This window comes from Hemicordylus capensis, chromosome 1 (genome assembly GCF_027244095.1).
Source record: "Hemicordylus capensis ecotype Gifberg chromosome 1, rHemCap1.1.pri, whole genome shotgun sequence".
Lineage (NCBI taxonomy): Eukaryota > Metazoa > Chordata > Lepidosauria > Squamata > Cordylidae > Hemicordylus > Hemicordylus capensis.
Window position 1 is genome coordinate 371,069,862 of NC_069657.1, and position 16,076 is coordinate 371,085,937.

General features: G+C 36.4%; 1 protein-coding gene across 8 annotated transcripts in view; it reads left to right on the forward strand.

Moving 5' to 3' along the window:
* The window catches only part of QKI (QKI, KH domain containing RNA binding), a 219,823-nt gene extending 204,074 nt beyond the window's left edge, over positions 1 to 15,749 (forward strand). For 5 of the 8 annotated variants that reach the window (XM_053295363.1, XM_053295321.1, XM_053295326.1 and 2 more), the window contains 2 exons: positions 3,742 to 3,816; positions 8,671 to 15,749. In XM_053295363.1, the coding sequence (XP_053151338.1) occupies positions 3,742 to 3,816; positions 8,671 to 8,687 (92 nt within the window). In that variant the 3' untranslated portion in view covers positions 8,688 to 15,749. Of the gene's footprint in view, positions 1 to 2,982; positions 7,841 to 8,670 lie in introns of those variants that run through there. The other 3 variants (XM_053295371.1, XM_053295350.1, XR_008315984.1) reach the window with 2 other exon arrangements.
* Positions 15,750 to 16,076: the final 327 nt, after the last annotated feature.

The following is a 16,076-nucleotide window of genomic DNA, read 5'->3' on the forward strand; positions in this document are numbered from 1 at the left end:
AATAACTTTCTAGATGTAGAAGTTGAGTCTGCTGTGGTAATTGCCAAACTGTAACAAGGCCAAGAGTGGGGCTAGAATGTGCCTTGAAAAATTAAGCCATGTTGAGTGCACTCACTGCTTATGCTCCTCAGAATGGGGAAGACTCAATGCAGCATTGATTCCTCTCCTCTCTGACAGTGTATCATGAGTGACGTTCTCCGCCATAGTCCATGTCATATGACAGTTGCAGGAGTGTTCCCAAACTATTGTCACTGACTCAGAAAGCACAAGCCCATCCCTGATGCTCTGGAGAAGAGGAGGGTGGGATGCCCCAAGACAATGTCAACTGGGCTATTCCCCACCACCATTGCAAGGAGGATGCCTTTCCCATTATTCTGGGAGCTGATAGAGCTAGGGGGGAAGTATCAGTCAGTGAAGGGTGCCTGAAGCTTCTGAAAAAGAAAACTGTTCCAGCTGTCTAAAATTTGGAAAATGTCAGTCTAGTGTCAGAAACCTGATGGATTGTGTCTATAATCAGCACCAAAAGAGGTGGGAGGGATGTAATTGCAATAAATCAAGTTAAATAAGAGCATGACCTGAAGGATGTTGCAATTTGAAACACTACACCATGTTTTACAGAGAGGATTGAAATGCCTGACTTTCCTGATATTTTGGTCCATTGACTTACTGGATGAAGGCTAGAATATATCAGCATTTATTGCAACTGGTCAATGTGAACATAGCAGTGCAGCTTGGGTTCTTGTCACATACTTTAAATACCTTTTCTACCTGTTCGAAATGTTTGACCTTTGTACTGCATTCATGTTGATTTCAAACTTTTGCTGAGCAACAGTTACTGATTTTTACAAACATTAAGGTCAAAACCAGCCAAGGGCACTTTTAACTTAAAAATCCTTAACTTTGGCTGGTTTTTGCCCATTGTTCCTAATGAACATTAGCTATTAATCAGTTATCCTGTTGAAAGAAGCAGCGTCCTACTGCTCAGTTATAAATGAGTGTATGTGCAATCTTAGTGTACATGAAATCGCATTTCCTGTTGATCATATGCAAAAAGAAAAAGTTCAGTATTCATATTTATACTTTTGTTTGTCATTCTCTACAGTTTTTGTAGAACATTAGAATTCTACTATCACTATTTATAAAACAAAATAATGAAACATAAGTCTCATTGAAACTCATAATAATTACAGTGTTGTGCTATTGGGTCACTGCTACAATATTTTTTCCCTACAGTCCTATATTTCTTCTTCATTTAAAAGTTCTTTCTTCTGAAATGCAGATAATCAGGAAGTTTACTGCTAGTTTAGGTGTCCCTTTGGTAACCAGTGAGATATCTCTTCATGTGACTTTACTCCAGTCCTAATGCCTTTACTGGCATAGTTTACTGCAACTCATGCATAATACTGTATTGTGAGTGTAACATTTCCATAGCTGTTGGAACTCCTCTTCCTAAATTTTTGTTAGCTTAGCCTTTGGATCAGGCCATTAGCTGTAATCATAATCATTAATGCCTTTGAGCCATTATACAACAAAATGTAAGAGACAATATCCTAATCTTCAGTTTAAAAACCCAAAATAAAGCTGCTCCGAGCCCCTTTCGCTGCTTTAGCAATGATATTGGGTGAGCAGGGGGGTGGAGTTGTGGGCTTGGCCCAAGAGACAAACATGCAGCCCACCATTTTCATCCCCCAGCACGTTTTGCCGGAAGACCAATCAGATTTGAGGAGTGCCTACATAAGCAGCCTGCTCTGTCATTTTCCTCTCTTGCTCTGCAGGCAGGCAATCTCCTGCCCATCCCTTAACTCTGTGAGAGATATTCTGGTCGCCAATTGGGGCCAAGTAGGAATTTTTTGGGTCACAGCTGATTGGCTGTGGTTGTAGCCATTTTTCACCTACTTCTCACTGATTTTGTTGAGGTTTCACGGGGTTTATTTGGTCACTTTGCAGATGAGTGCAGGTCGGGATAGGTTAATTGCATTGGTGTTGGGCTGGAGGGCCTAGGGTGAGTGGGAATATGGAGGAAGGCTTGGTGATATCACGACTCTCAGGCTGGATCTGCTCCGACTCGGATGTATGCCAGCGAACGCCCTTCAGTCCCTTGCAACCTGAGTTCAGGTGGGCTGGCATGCATTCCCTCGTTAGGGGTAACCTCGTGGTCTAGAAGAGGTTCATTCTGATACCGAGCCAAATCAAAGTCCAGTCCTTCGCCCTTCTGTGGGCATACCTCCTATGAAATTGGCCCACATAGGGGATACCCACTCTTTAGTTTAATTCCTTATTGCAGGTTTTGTATTTATTCAATAAAATGGCCCTAGTTTCTTCCAGCTATGCATGTCTTGTCTTTTTGGGGTCTGGGGTTGCAACTGTTACAGTATGAGAAAAGGTTAATGATGAAGCTGACATCAATAATTTGTTTGTTTGTTTTACAAATGAAGCTAATTTTTAATTAATTTCTGGAATTCTATGGAAGTACTAGCAACTAAGCAATGGAATTCAAAGTGACCAATCAGATCCAAAGCTTTGTAAGTGCTATAATGCATGTACCATTGCTGCTCGCAAACACAGGCTTCCATTTTTGGTTGTAACATCAGTCAAGATCACGTTTATAACAGGAGTGAGTATATAAAGAACTGACCCCAACAGTGCAGCCTATGGAACTGCACGTGTTCGTTAGACTTCCTCAGCGCACAGCCACTGCTAGCTTGGAGAAAATGTACATAGTACTATCAGACTGTGGGCTGTTAAGTGTTCAGATGTAAAATGCCACAGTGCTGTTTAGGTATGGCGTTGGAAATAAGTCCTATTGATTCAAGGGGCATGTAACCAGATACATATGCAATTACCAGTTTATATTATGAAGTATTTGGATAATCTAAAGTTCCCAGAACAGCAATTAAGAAAAGTGTGTGATATAAAGGGCAGATTGACAATGGAATCACACTTTAGTTGACTGATTTTTAATTGCCTTCCTTTTATCTTTAGGTATGGCTTTCCCAACGAAAGGCTAAGAATTCAAGAACGGTCTTAACTGAATCCTCATCAGAGCTGACTTTTAACAAATGCTTAGTTTTCAGCAGCCTTGAAAAAGCATAGCCTAGCAGTCAGTGACTTACTTGCACTTTTTTGCACATAGAAATAAAAATGCTATTAATTTGGTGTAGCCTGTACTATGACAAATTAGCTGTGATTTATGAGTGTATAGTAGTATACTGACTGCTATGTATTCTCTACTATTTGCTTTACTAATCACCTAATTCATTGCAGTTCACAGTTATTGACTCAGTTTTAAACCACAGTCTGTAGGCTTGAGGAATTGCTTTAAAACTTTTTAAAAAGGCAAAAACTGGAACTTTTGTTAAGATTAGCAAAGAATCTTCAGTATTAAAAATTGCATTATTTAAGATAGTCCTGCTGTAAGGAAGGCACTTCAGTGAATATGTGACTAGTAAAGCTCAAATGTGTTTGGGTCTAATAGATTTCATGAAATACTGTAATCTTGAGTTTGTAAATGAATGGATAATACAGGTTAAGGCCCGGATGTTTAAAATAAATGCAATATTAATCTGCACAGATATACTCCATATATAAAGGTTAGAATTTGAAACTACTGTGCCTTAACTTGTTGCTTTCTTAAAATGATTGTTTTTAGAAAGTGATCATTTTAAATCCATTTTGATAAGCCTGCTGTTAATGTTTTTTCAAATGTTTTCTAACTTGTCTTGGTAATTGCAATTTAACTAGGTGCGGTGGCTACTAAAGTTCGAAGGCACGATATGCGTGTCCATCCTTACCAAAGGATTGTGACCGCAGACCGAGGTTAGTTTAGTTCTGCAGTTCTTGCTTGTAAGAAATGCTTTGAGTGTACATGAAATTTGCAACACCACAGCTGGTTAACCAAATACTATTTTGACCGTTCTTTTGATGTTTTACACTAAATTGAAATGATAGTAATTTTAACTTCTGGAAAAATATTGTAAGCTACTCTACCCTTCCCATCTATATGAAATATATAAACTTCAGTGTATTTAGTATAAAATGCTATAGCTTGTTCCCTCTCATAAGCCCTCTGTATGATTTAATTCTAGCAGGACTCAAGTTTTACTGTTGCATTAATAGTTGACCCTTCCACATGACTCTTTGTTAGCTGGAAATATCAGATTGGTGTTGCAAAATAAAACAAATGGATAGGCGCTTAATGAGACAGAAGTAAATACTTTCTGTATATTTCAGGAGAAAGCTGAAGATTTAGTTTCCCTTTTGCTGATAAATGATTTGTGCCAATGTTCCATAATTTGATCAGCTGAGAACAAGATTCTTTATATTCAGCAAAGAACTGTGAAAATGATATATCAAAAGTTGATTAGGATTTGTGTTGGTAAAGACAGCTTTCCTTAAGTTCTTGTGTAAAAAAGGAGTTTATGCTCTTATCATGTGCTGCTAAGATGCATTTTCTGAACCTGTTGCAATTTTCATGTTCTGGTTAGCAAGGATAACTGCTTTTGGACCCTGGTTGACTTGGGTAATAAATGGAAAATAAATCTTCATTTTCTCCTTTATGTGAAATGTAATTTACGATGCTCAGACCCTTGAATGATTTTATCTTCTTGTGAAAATTGAGCTTTCGGTTTATTGACATGGAGCACACTACTGTAGTTAGTATGGTTATTCATATTTGCTCAGGAGCATTTCTCCCCGCTGTAGTACTGATTTGATTTGTGAAATTGGCAAGTGTCTATACCGTCCGTTTTTGTATGAATGCTCCTTCCCTACCTCACAGGGATGTTGTGGGGATTTTGTGTTATATAGCTCTAAAATGCAAACCATAATGGAACTGAAGACTTGTGTTTTGGAGTAAAATAATTTTCTCCAAGCTGAATGTGTTGCACTAAAGTGCATTCAAGTGATGGATGTTTTATGCTATTGTGAGACTTGGAAAGAAAGATACATGCAGCACCTTTTCTGTATGTTTAGCCAATCCTTAGGCTCATACCAAAAGAGCTCACTATTATAAACATTCCAAAAGCTCCACTCACAGAAAGTATTTGCACCCAGTTTGAGGTGCTTTCCCCCTTCCCCTGCCCTTCCCCATGCCCCACCCCATTCCTGAGGATCTCCTGACCCTCAGGTGCACCTTTCAGGGAGCTGTTGTGGGGAGAAGGGGCCAGGGAAGTCCACTTTCGCAAACTTCATTCCACTTGTTAGGATACAACATAGAGTTTTCCTGAAAAAACACTATGTGCCTTTCATCATAGCTGTTACAAGCCCAGTTTGAACAGTAGTCTCTCCTGTCTTCTCCCTTCATATGATGAAGGCTCAAACTGCTTGATTAATCTCCCGATTTTGAAGAAAGTGGATTAGACAATTTAAGCTTCCCACATTGGATTTTAGACGTACACAGCTTTTTCAGTTGTTATACCCATATGGATATCCAGTGTACTGGTAGGGGGCCAGTGTGGCTGGTGGACTGGGTGGGAAGGCACTATTGCACACTCCCACCGTGTATAAGGAAGTTGTCTGAACTGGGCCCACAGTCTATGCTTTTTTATGGCACTGGAAGGTTTGGCAGCTGGATGTTTTTCACTAGGTTTTGTTGCTATCCAGATTTTGCAGGCATCATTAAAAAAAAACATTCTGCAGACTTGCTTGATCAAATTTTTTGCTTCAAATAAGCTGTGATGGTTGTAGCAGCATGGTTGTGGTTTTATTTGTAATAGCATTGAAGACGTACAACACTCACAGTTATATTTAGTAAGTAGGTGGTTCTCAAGTGCCTTCTTAATAATAGGCAAATAGTGGTCACAGTTGTGTATATTGTGGTGACCTGTTTAATTTTTCCTCCAGTGATTAACTGATTGCACAGTTTTTCTCTAATGGTGCTATGTGATTCAGCAGTGTGTATAATTATTCCTGTTAAAAATATCTGTATACTGCTTAAATTCTCAAAGCGGTTTACATAGCAGAAGAATGAGAAAATGGTTCCCTTTTCCCAAAAAGATTCACAATCTAAAAGATATTCAAGAGAACACCAGTAACCGCTGCTGTGAGGGATGTTATGCTAGGCCAAATAGGGACAGCTGTTCTCCCCCTGCTCAGTATAAGAGAGCCGCCCCTTTAGAAGATGCCTCTGCCCAGTTAATAGAAGGTCATTAGCAAATAGGGTAGAAAACTTCATTTTGGTTGTTGTAATTATTCATTTCATTTTTTATTGCTTATAACTTCAGATTTCATACAGCTCTACAATAGCCTTTGTATATTACTTAGAGTACTAGATTGTCTGTAGTATAGATTATAGTGCAACACCTATTTCTTTCTTGTAAAATTCTTGTACTCACCTCTAGGTATTTGCTTTAGATTTTATTTAATTCCAAGTGAGCAACCAACTTCTAATGTAGAACAAAATTTACCTTAAAATTTTATTTTACACTAAAATTGGGCACTTTCTATTTCCCTGTAGATGTACACATACTTGCCAATTACTGATATTACTTAAAATACAATGTCAGTAAACCGAATTGCATTTTTTTCATAAGAAAAAGCAATATGCAGATAATCAGAGGTAAAATATGCGTTCATTGGGTCTACAGTTAAAAACTGCTTTTAAATTTATTATGTGCTACTATTGTATTCTCTCATTAAGCAAGCTTTTATTCTTAATGTTGGCTTACACGTAAGCATTGCATTAAAAGCAAGAGCACCCCCACCCCGCAATATATCAATATTCATTCTTTGAGTTTAGAACTTAAAAGTTCAGCAGTACTTAGTTAATGTCTGATAAGGAGAAGGCCCCGCTATTTAAAAATAAATAAATATGCAGAACTGAATTTGATTCTTGTACTGACTTACCTAATTGTGATAAACTGTAAATGGTGTTGCACAGTTGACAAACCTGTGTGTACTGTAGAAGGTCAGGGACTTGGCAGAGGATGTATCACAGGTGTACTGGTATCTTAAGATAGCTGGCATTGATTTTATATACCACAAGAAATGGCAATGCTAAGATTATAACTGAATGTTTCTTCTCAAAACCAATTGTCACATAATTTATATATAAAAATTGTAATACCATTTTAATCAAAATTGTAGTAAGAACCAAGAATGCTTTAAGATTCCAGATATCTAGTATACATTTTAAGGTGGCAAGATTATGCCACATTAAATATTTATTTTTATTTTTATTTTGCTTTTTTACAACATTTTTTTTAACTTAAACCCCGCTTTTCAACATTTTTTTTAAAATCAGGGAACATGAGGTCTCATTTAAGTTACAGCAATAATGTTTAGCATTTATGAACTGAAGCCTAAATGATAGGCCTTAGAAACAATTTAACATGTGAAGGTAAATTCAACCCAAGATGTAGGTCATTAAAAAGTGTGCTATCTGTGAACGTCGCACCTACTGATTTCATTTTACGAAATGGCACAAATCTGACTTTGCACTGAATACCTTTCTCACTTTCATCTCCTCTGCTTTAGTCAATGGCAACAGTACAAATATTATCAAACCTCAGAATTTATTAGAGATGATTAAGCTGTTGAATGAGTCTTAAATTTGTACTACTGTAAAGTGGACCAAGTTGTTGAAGGAGAATGTGAGAGAGTCATTAAAGAAGGAACAGCTCAAGAACATTGGGAATGATAACTTTCCACTTGAGAACTTTTTTATGTTTTACTGTAATTTTTGTGTGTGTGTGTTTTGGAAAAGAAAATAGTATTTACAGGTGGCTTCTTTTAAAATATAAAAATATAAAGCAGGAATGTATATGAAATGTCAGATTTTATTGTATTTGCAGAGTATTAGCTTTGAAAATAAAGAGCTGTTTGTAGTTTTTAAAATGCCTTATTAGTATCAATTAGATTTCCTCTATTTTTGATGTAACTAGAGCATTTTAAGTGTAGAATTTAAAATGGCAGGACTTTTACAGTGTTTACATACAAGTGCATTTTCTTAGTTCTATATATGTAAAATAGCATTTTCAGCAGGAAAACGCTGGCTAGAACATCTGGCCTTTTCCTGATTCCCATGACGATGCCTACACATCTAGATTACAATTTAGTATTGCTTTGTATCATGAAGCCAAGAAATTTAATGTTGTTTGTAAATAGAATCATTGAAAAGCAATAAAATTTATTGAACAAAAAACCCTTGTTTGGCCCATAGTTTATGTGAAACCAAATTGTTTATGATAGATCAAATTCCTTAGATTCATTTCTTTTAACAACCAGTTATTAATAATCACATTCATCATTACTAGTTGCTTTGATGCTTGCACATGGGAGAATACTAATGCTTAATAGCAGTCAGATACTGATATGGTGCACTGACTGTTCTAAATTCTTTTACCAAGTTACAGAAACTGTTCATTGTTGTTTTTGTTTTTCTTTCATCGACTGCTACTAACCATTAGTTGTTATATTTTATTTCTATTTTTTCTTGTTAACCAGTTTTGTGGGAGTGGGCTTCTCCTTCATATGTTCAAATCATGATACAAGACTGTCATGATTTTTATTGCATTCTGTAGACGGTGTCAAGCAGTATGTCAGAATTAAACATGCTTGTTTTTATTAGTTGTGATTAGTTTTCATGTTGTCATTAAGCCGTCACTAGCTGAAACTAATCTCTTCTCTATCTTTCTTTCTTTTTTGTTTTGTTTTTTGTTTCTAACCACCCAGCCGCCACCGGCAACTAACCTATGACCTTCTGACCTCTGAACTCTTCACCCAATGATGACCTGACCATGCCTGCCTGCTGATCAGTTAACTGGTAATCGCCTTTGCTTGCCTGTCTTCAGTGCAGCGAGCTGAGGCACTTGTCCGTTCGTCTTACCATCTAACAAAAGACAAAGAATTTGTTGTCCTCCAACTCAGCTTTTTTTTTCCCTGTTTGGGTGAAAGTGGTTCTAGAACCTGCACTGAATAGTAGTAAAGCAATAAGGTCCAATTCATCCCTCCGCACTGATCATCCTTTAGTGTCCTGCCCTAAACGAATGCTAAGAAGGGCCTCACTTAAGAGATGGAGGCAGATGTCCCTTAACTCCCTGATGACAGAGGCAGTTACTGTGAGACTTCTAGGAATCTTTTTCTTCTCATAAAGAAGTCAAAGCTCTCTTTGAATGTACTGTGTGATGATACATCATGCATGAACCTTTGGTCAGGGATGTCATTGGTGAAGGGATTCCTACAAGTATTCAAAATTTGACATGCAGTGTAGTCACTACCAATGCCCTCAAAGGGCAGAAGATGCAGCCTTTTTTATATTACCTGCCAAATTGGGTGTTTTTAAGGGGAAAAAAGTGCCATGAAAGATAGGTAACTGAATTTTTGAACTACATCAATGCATAAACAAAACAGCAACACTATTTAAGCTAAACCTGAGATACAGTTCCTTTACTCTACATCAACTTCCTTAAAAGATTACATGAGTACAAGGTACATGCATTATGTGTCACGTTACTGGGCAAACTGTTCAAATATTTTTTTAAACCTCCCTGTATAGAGAAAATTCATTAAGGATGTAAAAGCCATGCTTGCCTATTTGCTGTATACATGTAATGAAATTGTAGATAAAGTGTAGTGCATTGAAACAAATTGAAAAAAAAAGTAGATACTTTTACTATACAAGGGTGCTGGTGCAGAAAAAATATATTTTTGGAAATGTAGCATTTTATACTTTCAAGTGTTATAAAAAGAAAAAAGAACAAAGATACCCTTTATTTCATTAAATGATTTTTTCTGGTGGTTGTCGAGAAACAAAAGACCAAAAGAGCCTTTTTGTCTTTCTTTTATTTTTTAAGTATTGGAATAAGTATAAAGAAAAGAAAGTGCCTTATTTTCTTCATGGTCATTTAGTCAGATGTCTTGTATAAATCAGCTGCTCCCTCAGACAGCAAGTTAATGCATGCCACTCAGTCGCCCAGTATGTGGACAGAAGCTGTGAGAAAAGACAAATGAGTTGACCATTTAATTACCTGGTTTTTGCCATAACTAGATGCAACTTTGCCAGATCTTAAACTGTGAAACAGAATTGTTCCACCAACAGCCAACCGCAATATTTTTGTAACATGTTCCCTCTTTAATCGTAGACAATATATTTTTGTAGTACTTGCTCAGCCTTAAACCAAAGGGTTCTAAGATGCAGTCTCATTCTAAATCAAAGTATTAGATGACAGTATTTATACAATAGCAAGTGTTTCCTTTTCCCCCTCCCACCCACTCCCACAACTTGGGGATAGATTGTATTGTCTTTATATTTGAAATGGATATGGGAAGTAGCAGCAGAATTTGAACTTGCTACAGGATAATTTCATCTGTGGTTAAATTGAATATTCCGACAGCCTATTTTTGAGCACGTTTCAGGTTTTTGTGTGTTTCATCTACAATGCCAAATAGTATATACAGTGCATAATTCTCATCAAATTCCTACCTGATGAATGTTAACTGCCGGTTGCGCTTTACTGGAGAAAGAAAAAAATATCAGTTAACTACGATGAAAGTTCAGCTATGCTTCACTTTTAGTGTCCAAAAAAAAGCTTACATAGCTGGGCTAGTGGAGATGAATATTTTACGCACAAAGGTGAATTATAAATAAAAGATTCATGAGCAAGTAGTGATATGCTAATGGCTTAGAACCAGATTTGGCAAAGATCAGGTGATAACTCGCCCCCTCCATTGTGTCAACTTATTCTCCTAAAAACCTTCACAGCTTCCAAATCAAAGGTCAATTGTAAGTTAGGAAAGAGGGCTTACTTTTTAAGCACCTGCATGGTGACTTTGTCTAACATTGTGTCTCACCTGGAAACAAGTATCAGTTTATTTACTATGCAATAAACATTCATCCTTTTGTACTCAGCTAGCTTTTATTTTATCCTGCCACCAGCTTTGTCTTCCTGTTACACATAGGTTTTTTGGTTTGACTTTCAGTATATGCTGTGCCATTTTAATTTTTGTTTTGGTTGAATAAACTTGCGACACTCAAACATTTTGGAGAGAGAATTGCTTAAAACATTACCAGTATTTGATCCAGTTTCATCTCATCTATGATTAACCTGGACATTTTAGATGCTGATCAAAGGTCTCTTCTTGGGAGAAGTGTGACTTGTAAAAGTAATGTTTGTTCTGAAAAAAGTTTGAAGACTTAGTTGACAACATTTTGGATCAACTTAAAGCATGACTTTTGAAATCTGAATGCCTTGGTTCTCAGTATTATCATTCTTTATTGAATTTTTCTTTATTAAAATATGTAGACTTTTTTCTGACAGTATTATGTAATTTTTTTTAGAGTGGGTATATGGGAGTGTCGCTTGTATGTAACCGTACAGATGACATGTATTTGTCTATTCTTTATCTTAGTTTGATGCTATGTATGTACCATAACCAACCTATTGCCTATGAGAAACATGTAAGATAATGTATTTACAGCCATTGTTACAAGTTTATAATGTATTTTTCTATCTTGTTTTATATGTATGTTATATAACATTCAGAAGAATTTTTTTCCTGATTGAGAAAAGGATACAAAAATGCAAAACCCACAATTTTGATAACTGAAAATTGCCAATTGTTTTGCAGTACTTTATTATTAAATTGGGAGTGTTGTCTTGGGCTTTTAGTTAGCTACTGGATTGAATACATTAGACATATTTGGGTTTTAGTTGGGTTTTTACATAGCTTGCATTTTAATTCTTTGGTTCTTTGCTGTTTCTATTAACCCATAGCATTATTTTAATAAATGTTATAATACCAACCTACTAACTCTGGACTATGTCAGTTTATTAACCATTACATGTTTAATTAAAATAAACAAGGAAAGACAGAAGAATGTAAAGTCTTGAGTTATTGGACTAACCCTGAAGAACGTGACCACAGATAACACAACGTGACTTGTTTTATGTTGTTTGTTTGGCTGACATTCTGCACACTACTTTTAAATTGGCTTTGGTCATTCTGGCCTCTTACCTGGGGGGTAGGTGCCAGTAGAGTTGGGAACAAGTAGCATTATTGGAGGCATTCTTCTTGTAGAGTCTTGCCACTTGCCTTTCAGCATCTGCATTACTAATTCCACACTTTTCTTCTCTGAAATAATCACTGTCAGCTCACAGCAAAAGGGCAAAGATGCCAGTGAATTGTTAGGTCATTCTATATGCCCAGAAAAACCAGTTTGATTCTTTGTTGAGCCACTGTGAGGTCACATACAAATTCAGTATGGTTTGGAAGACAGATTAAATTCATAATAATTCAGCATCTCAAAATGCAAGCCTTCTGTATCATACATGCTTCTGAATGTATCTGAAAGCAACACGTGCACACACCCCTTCATGATTCAGCTACCAAAACACAAACACTCTCACTCTCCTCTCTCTGATATGCAGCTTTACTTTCATTGCAACTCTGAATACATTTAAACTGCAGTCTTCAGATCATGCAATTCTCAGGTAATTAAAATTGCTCCATAATAAATAGTTTGACCATTGTAGCTTTGCTAACCTTAGGACTGCAGGCTACTTTATGTACTGTAGTGTTTGAACACCACTTAACTCAGGGCAGTACAAACTATAGAAAGTCAAAATAAGTTATTTCGTAGTAACTGTAAAAAGAATAGAATACTTTAATAGTAGTATCCAAGGAGAGGTTTAAAGTTACCCTATGTGCTTATCCCTATGGATGACTGAAACAATGTAAGGGTAGAGATGTAAATTGTAGTAGTTTAAAAGGGAAAAAATGCTTTTCTGAAAACTGCACTAGAAAATATATTAGGTAAAGCATGGCTTTTATAGCCTGTTTGTATAGTGTCATGAGTAGTTGCATTTGTTAAAATTTGACCCCATCCATTTAATACATATTGAATATCTTAGAACCATTTGGGGTTTTCCTTTTATTGAAATTAGGGTGCTATGTGTGGTGGTGATGGTGGGTATTTTGGAGACACACAAAGTAGTAGCACGCACAATGGCACACAAAATTTTGCCAATGCTACTAGAAGCTTTATACTTCAGTTTTACCACATGACATAAGTGTAAATTCATCATGGATTGGATGGAAGTTGGATTAGTGCAAACTATAACAACATTTGAAACAAATTGCATAGTATGATTCTAATAATTTTCATAATTGAAAAAGTAAAATACAAGTAATTAAAAACTGAAGCGTTAAGTATGTTTAATGTTTTCTGGAGAACACTCAATATATGTGATTATCAATAAATCTATGCCCTGCTAAATTTTGTTCATATATAAGTTTTTATGACCAAGCTTTATGATTCACTTCAGTATTGCAGGGCTGATGGTCAGTAATAGAACTCATACTCTGAATGCAGAATGCCCAATCCCTGGCATCTCCAGGTAAGGCTAAGACAAGTCCCTGTCTGGAATCCTGGAAAACTACTGCCAGTCATTAGACCAGGGATTCCCAATCTGTGATACTACAGATGTTGCTGATATACCACTCCCATCATCCCCAGCTACAATTTATTCTGGTTGGGGATGATGGGAGTGGTAGTTCAACAACACCTGGAGTACCACAGGTTGGGAACCCCTGCTGTAGACAGTACTGAGATGCATGGACCAATGGTCTGACGCAGTATGGCAGCTTTCTGTTTTTCTCGCTATATAATGTTATCAGTGGGTTGAGTTGAGTTGTAACTTTTTGCACTATGGTGCTCCTCAGTGGGGAGCTCATTCTATGAACAGAACAGTTATGCTCTTAGGACTCCTCCTTCCAGGAGCACAACTCTCTTGTTCACAGAAGGAGCTCCTGGTTATTGAGCACCACAGCATGTGAGATTAGAGTCCAACTCAATCTGCTTTGAGAGTACATGGGTATTAATTTTAAATCTGCAAGCCCACGAATGACCACCTCAACTATATTTGTCTCAGTCTGAGCAGTCCGCATCACATCTCAGCTGAGAAATGGTTGGGGATTTAAAAGTTAACCCCAAGCCCCACAGTTGCTTCTCAGCTGAGAAACCACAGGCTGCTCATTCACTTTGACTTTTAAATCCTAACTCCTTCCCAGCTGTAAAGCAGTGCGGGGATAGGAATTTAAAAGTTAAAGCGAACAAGCATCCTGTGTTGCAGCCAAGAACTCCCAGGAACCCAGCCCTATTTTCCAGGTTAGTTTTAAGCTTTGAATGTTGTGGTTTTAATTTGCAGTATTTCCGTGAAATATTATTGATCCGTGAAACATTACCTCCATAAGATGCAAGGGTCTCCTGTATTGGGGAAGATCCAAACCTTCCTTTGTGCAACAAAAATGCTTCTGTTTTCACATGATGGGTACAAGGTAATCTTTTCTTGTGCCACGTGGTGGAGGGCCTTGTGACTTTGGGTTTTTCAGGGGGCTAAAAAGCCCCCATAATCAAGGGAAGCACTGCATGTAGCATTCGGGATTACAGTTATGGCCTCATGAGATAATTGCATTTAATGCAATTTAATTATTGAGATTAGTGCATTTAACTTTTTTTGACAGTGGTGTAATGAGAAATTCTGTCTATTCTAAGGACCTATTTATATTTTTAACACTACTTACCCATGGCATTCCTGCAGGTTACTAAAATTTGCTTTGTGATAGACGCTATTAAAATCACATTTCCTCTTAAATGGGAAGTTTTCACAGCTATTTTCCTTGACTGTACAAACCCATTTTAAAATGCAGGGCAAGCTATGAGTCCTGTTGCATGTAAATGGACAATGGAACTTGATATAAAGGATGTTTTCAAAATGAGAACTCTGTGTTTCTCTTAATACAATCATACTGCAAATCATTTATGCAACTGGACAAAAATAACTGATTAAAACACAAGTACTTAGCCGCATATGTTTATTCAGAACTAAAATTATGTTCAGTGAGATCTACTCCCAAGTATCAGATTTTTAAGAATACTGTTAGCGACTGAAAATAAGTTTTTGATTTAACTTGACACTTTCAAATGAGAACTTTCAGTCCGTGGGAGGACCACTAAAGTAATTTATATAGGAAATGCCAATTGAAAATAGATTGTCATCCAGTAACCACAAAACAAATGTAACTGCATGTAATGTGTATATATTGACAGAGGTTTCTGAAGTAGCATATTATAAAGATAGGTCCACCACACATTCCTGAGGTACAAATTGTGTGTGTATTACATAGTTGGGATTCCTATCTTTATTTTTGATGCAGTATTTAATAATATATAAAATGAACACAATTGCCAATTAAATATTTTATGTGGAAATCAATGTTGAATCAAACTGGTTAACACAAAAATGGTACTCCTGGTTCCTTTAATATTTTCGGCTCACTAACTTCAGGTGTAAAAATCCTGTCTTGAAACTGGGTATTGGAGATGCAGCAGGTGCTTTATTTGCAGTATTTATTTTGTGCCAGTTATGTTGGTGGTTGACTACTAATTGCATCAGGAGAAATTACTCCCAGGACAAAGATTTGCTTCTGGAGACTAATTATTAGAGAAGGATTTTTAAATAGATAAATTTCCTTTGAGTTGTATTGTGAGAAAATGTTTGATTCAGAGTTTTTGTTTGTGCAACACAATGTGTGTTAGGAAAAATGGATGTTGCCCAAACACATGTAAATTTTTTTTTAAAAATCATGTCTGTACATGATGTGCAATAAAAGAACTGGAAAAATTACATGTACTTTATCCTCGAAAGCCAATAGTCGGCTTACAAGGCTGCCATTACTTTTATATTTTGAAAAGTCAAATTTTATTCTGTATCTAAATGTATGGCAGAATAAAGAATGTACATTTTGCACTCTTTAACTGTCATTAATGATTTTAGTAGATGAGAGTCCGGATTTCTATGTCTAATCATTTAATCCACTCTTGAAAACTATCTGTTGAATATCTTGTGTCATAACTAGGAAAAAAAGTGGGTATATATATTCAGGGAAGAATTAATGTAGAAATATTCAAACTAATCATAAGACCAGGAAGTACAAGCCCTTATTAATAAATGCTTGTCTTTCTCATAGTGAATAAATTTTTTTTTTACTTTGCTCAATGATAACTAATCTCATCTGGATGTGCCAGAGTGAGAGTAGAAGATATTTCCTTCCTTTTGACCTGTAGTTTCAAAGGTGCT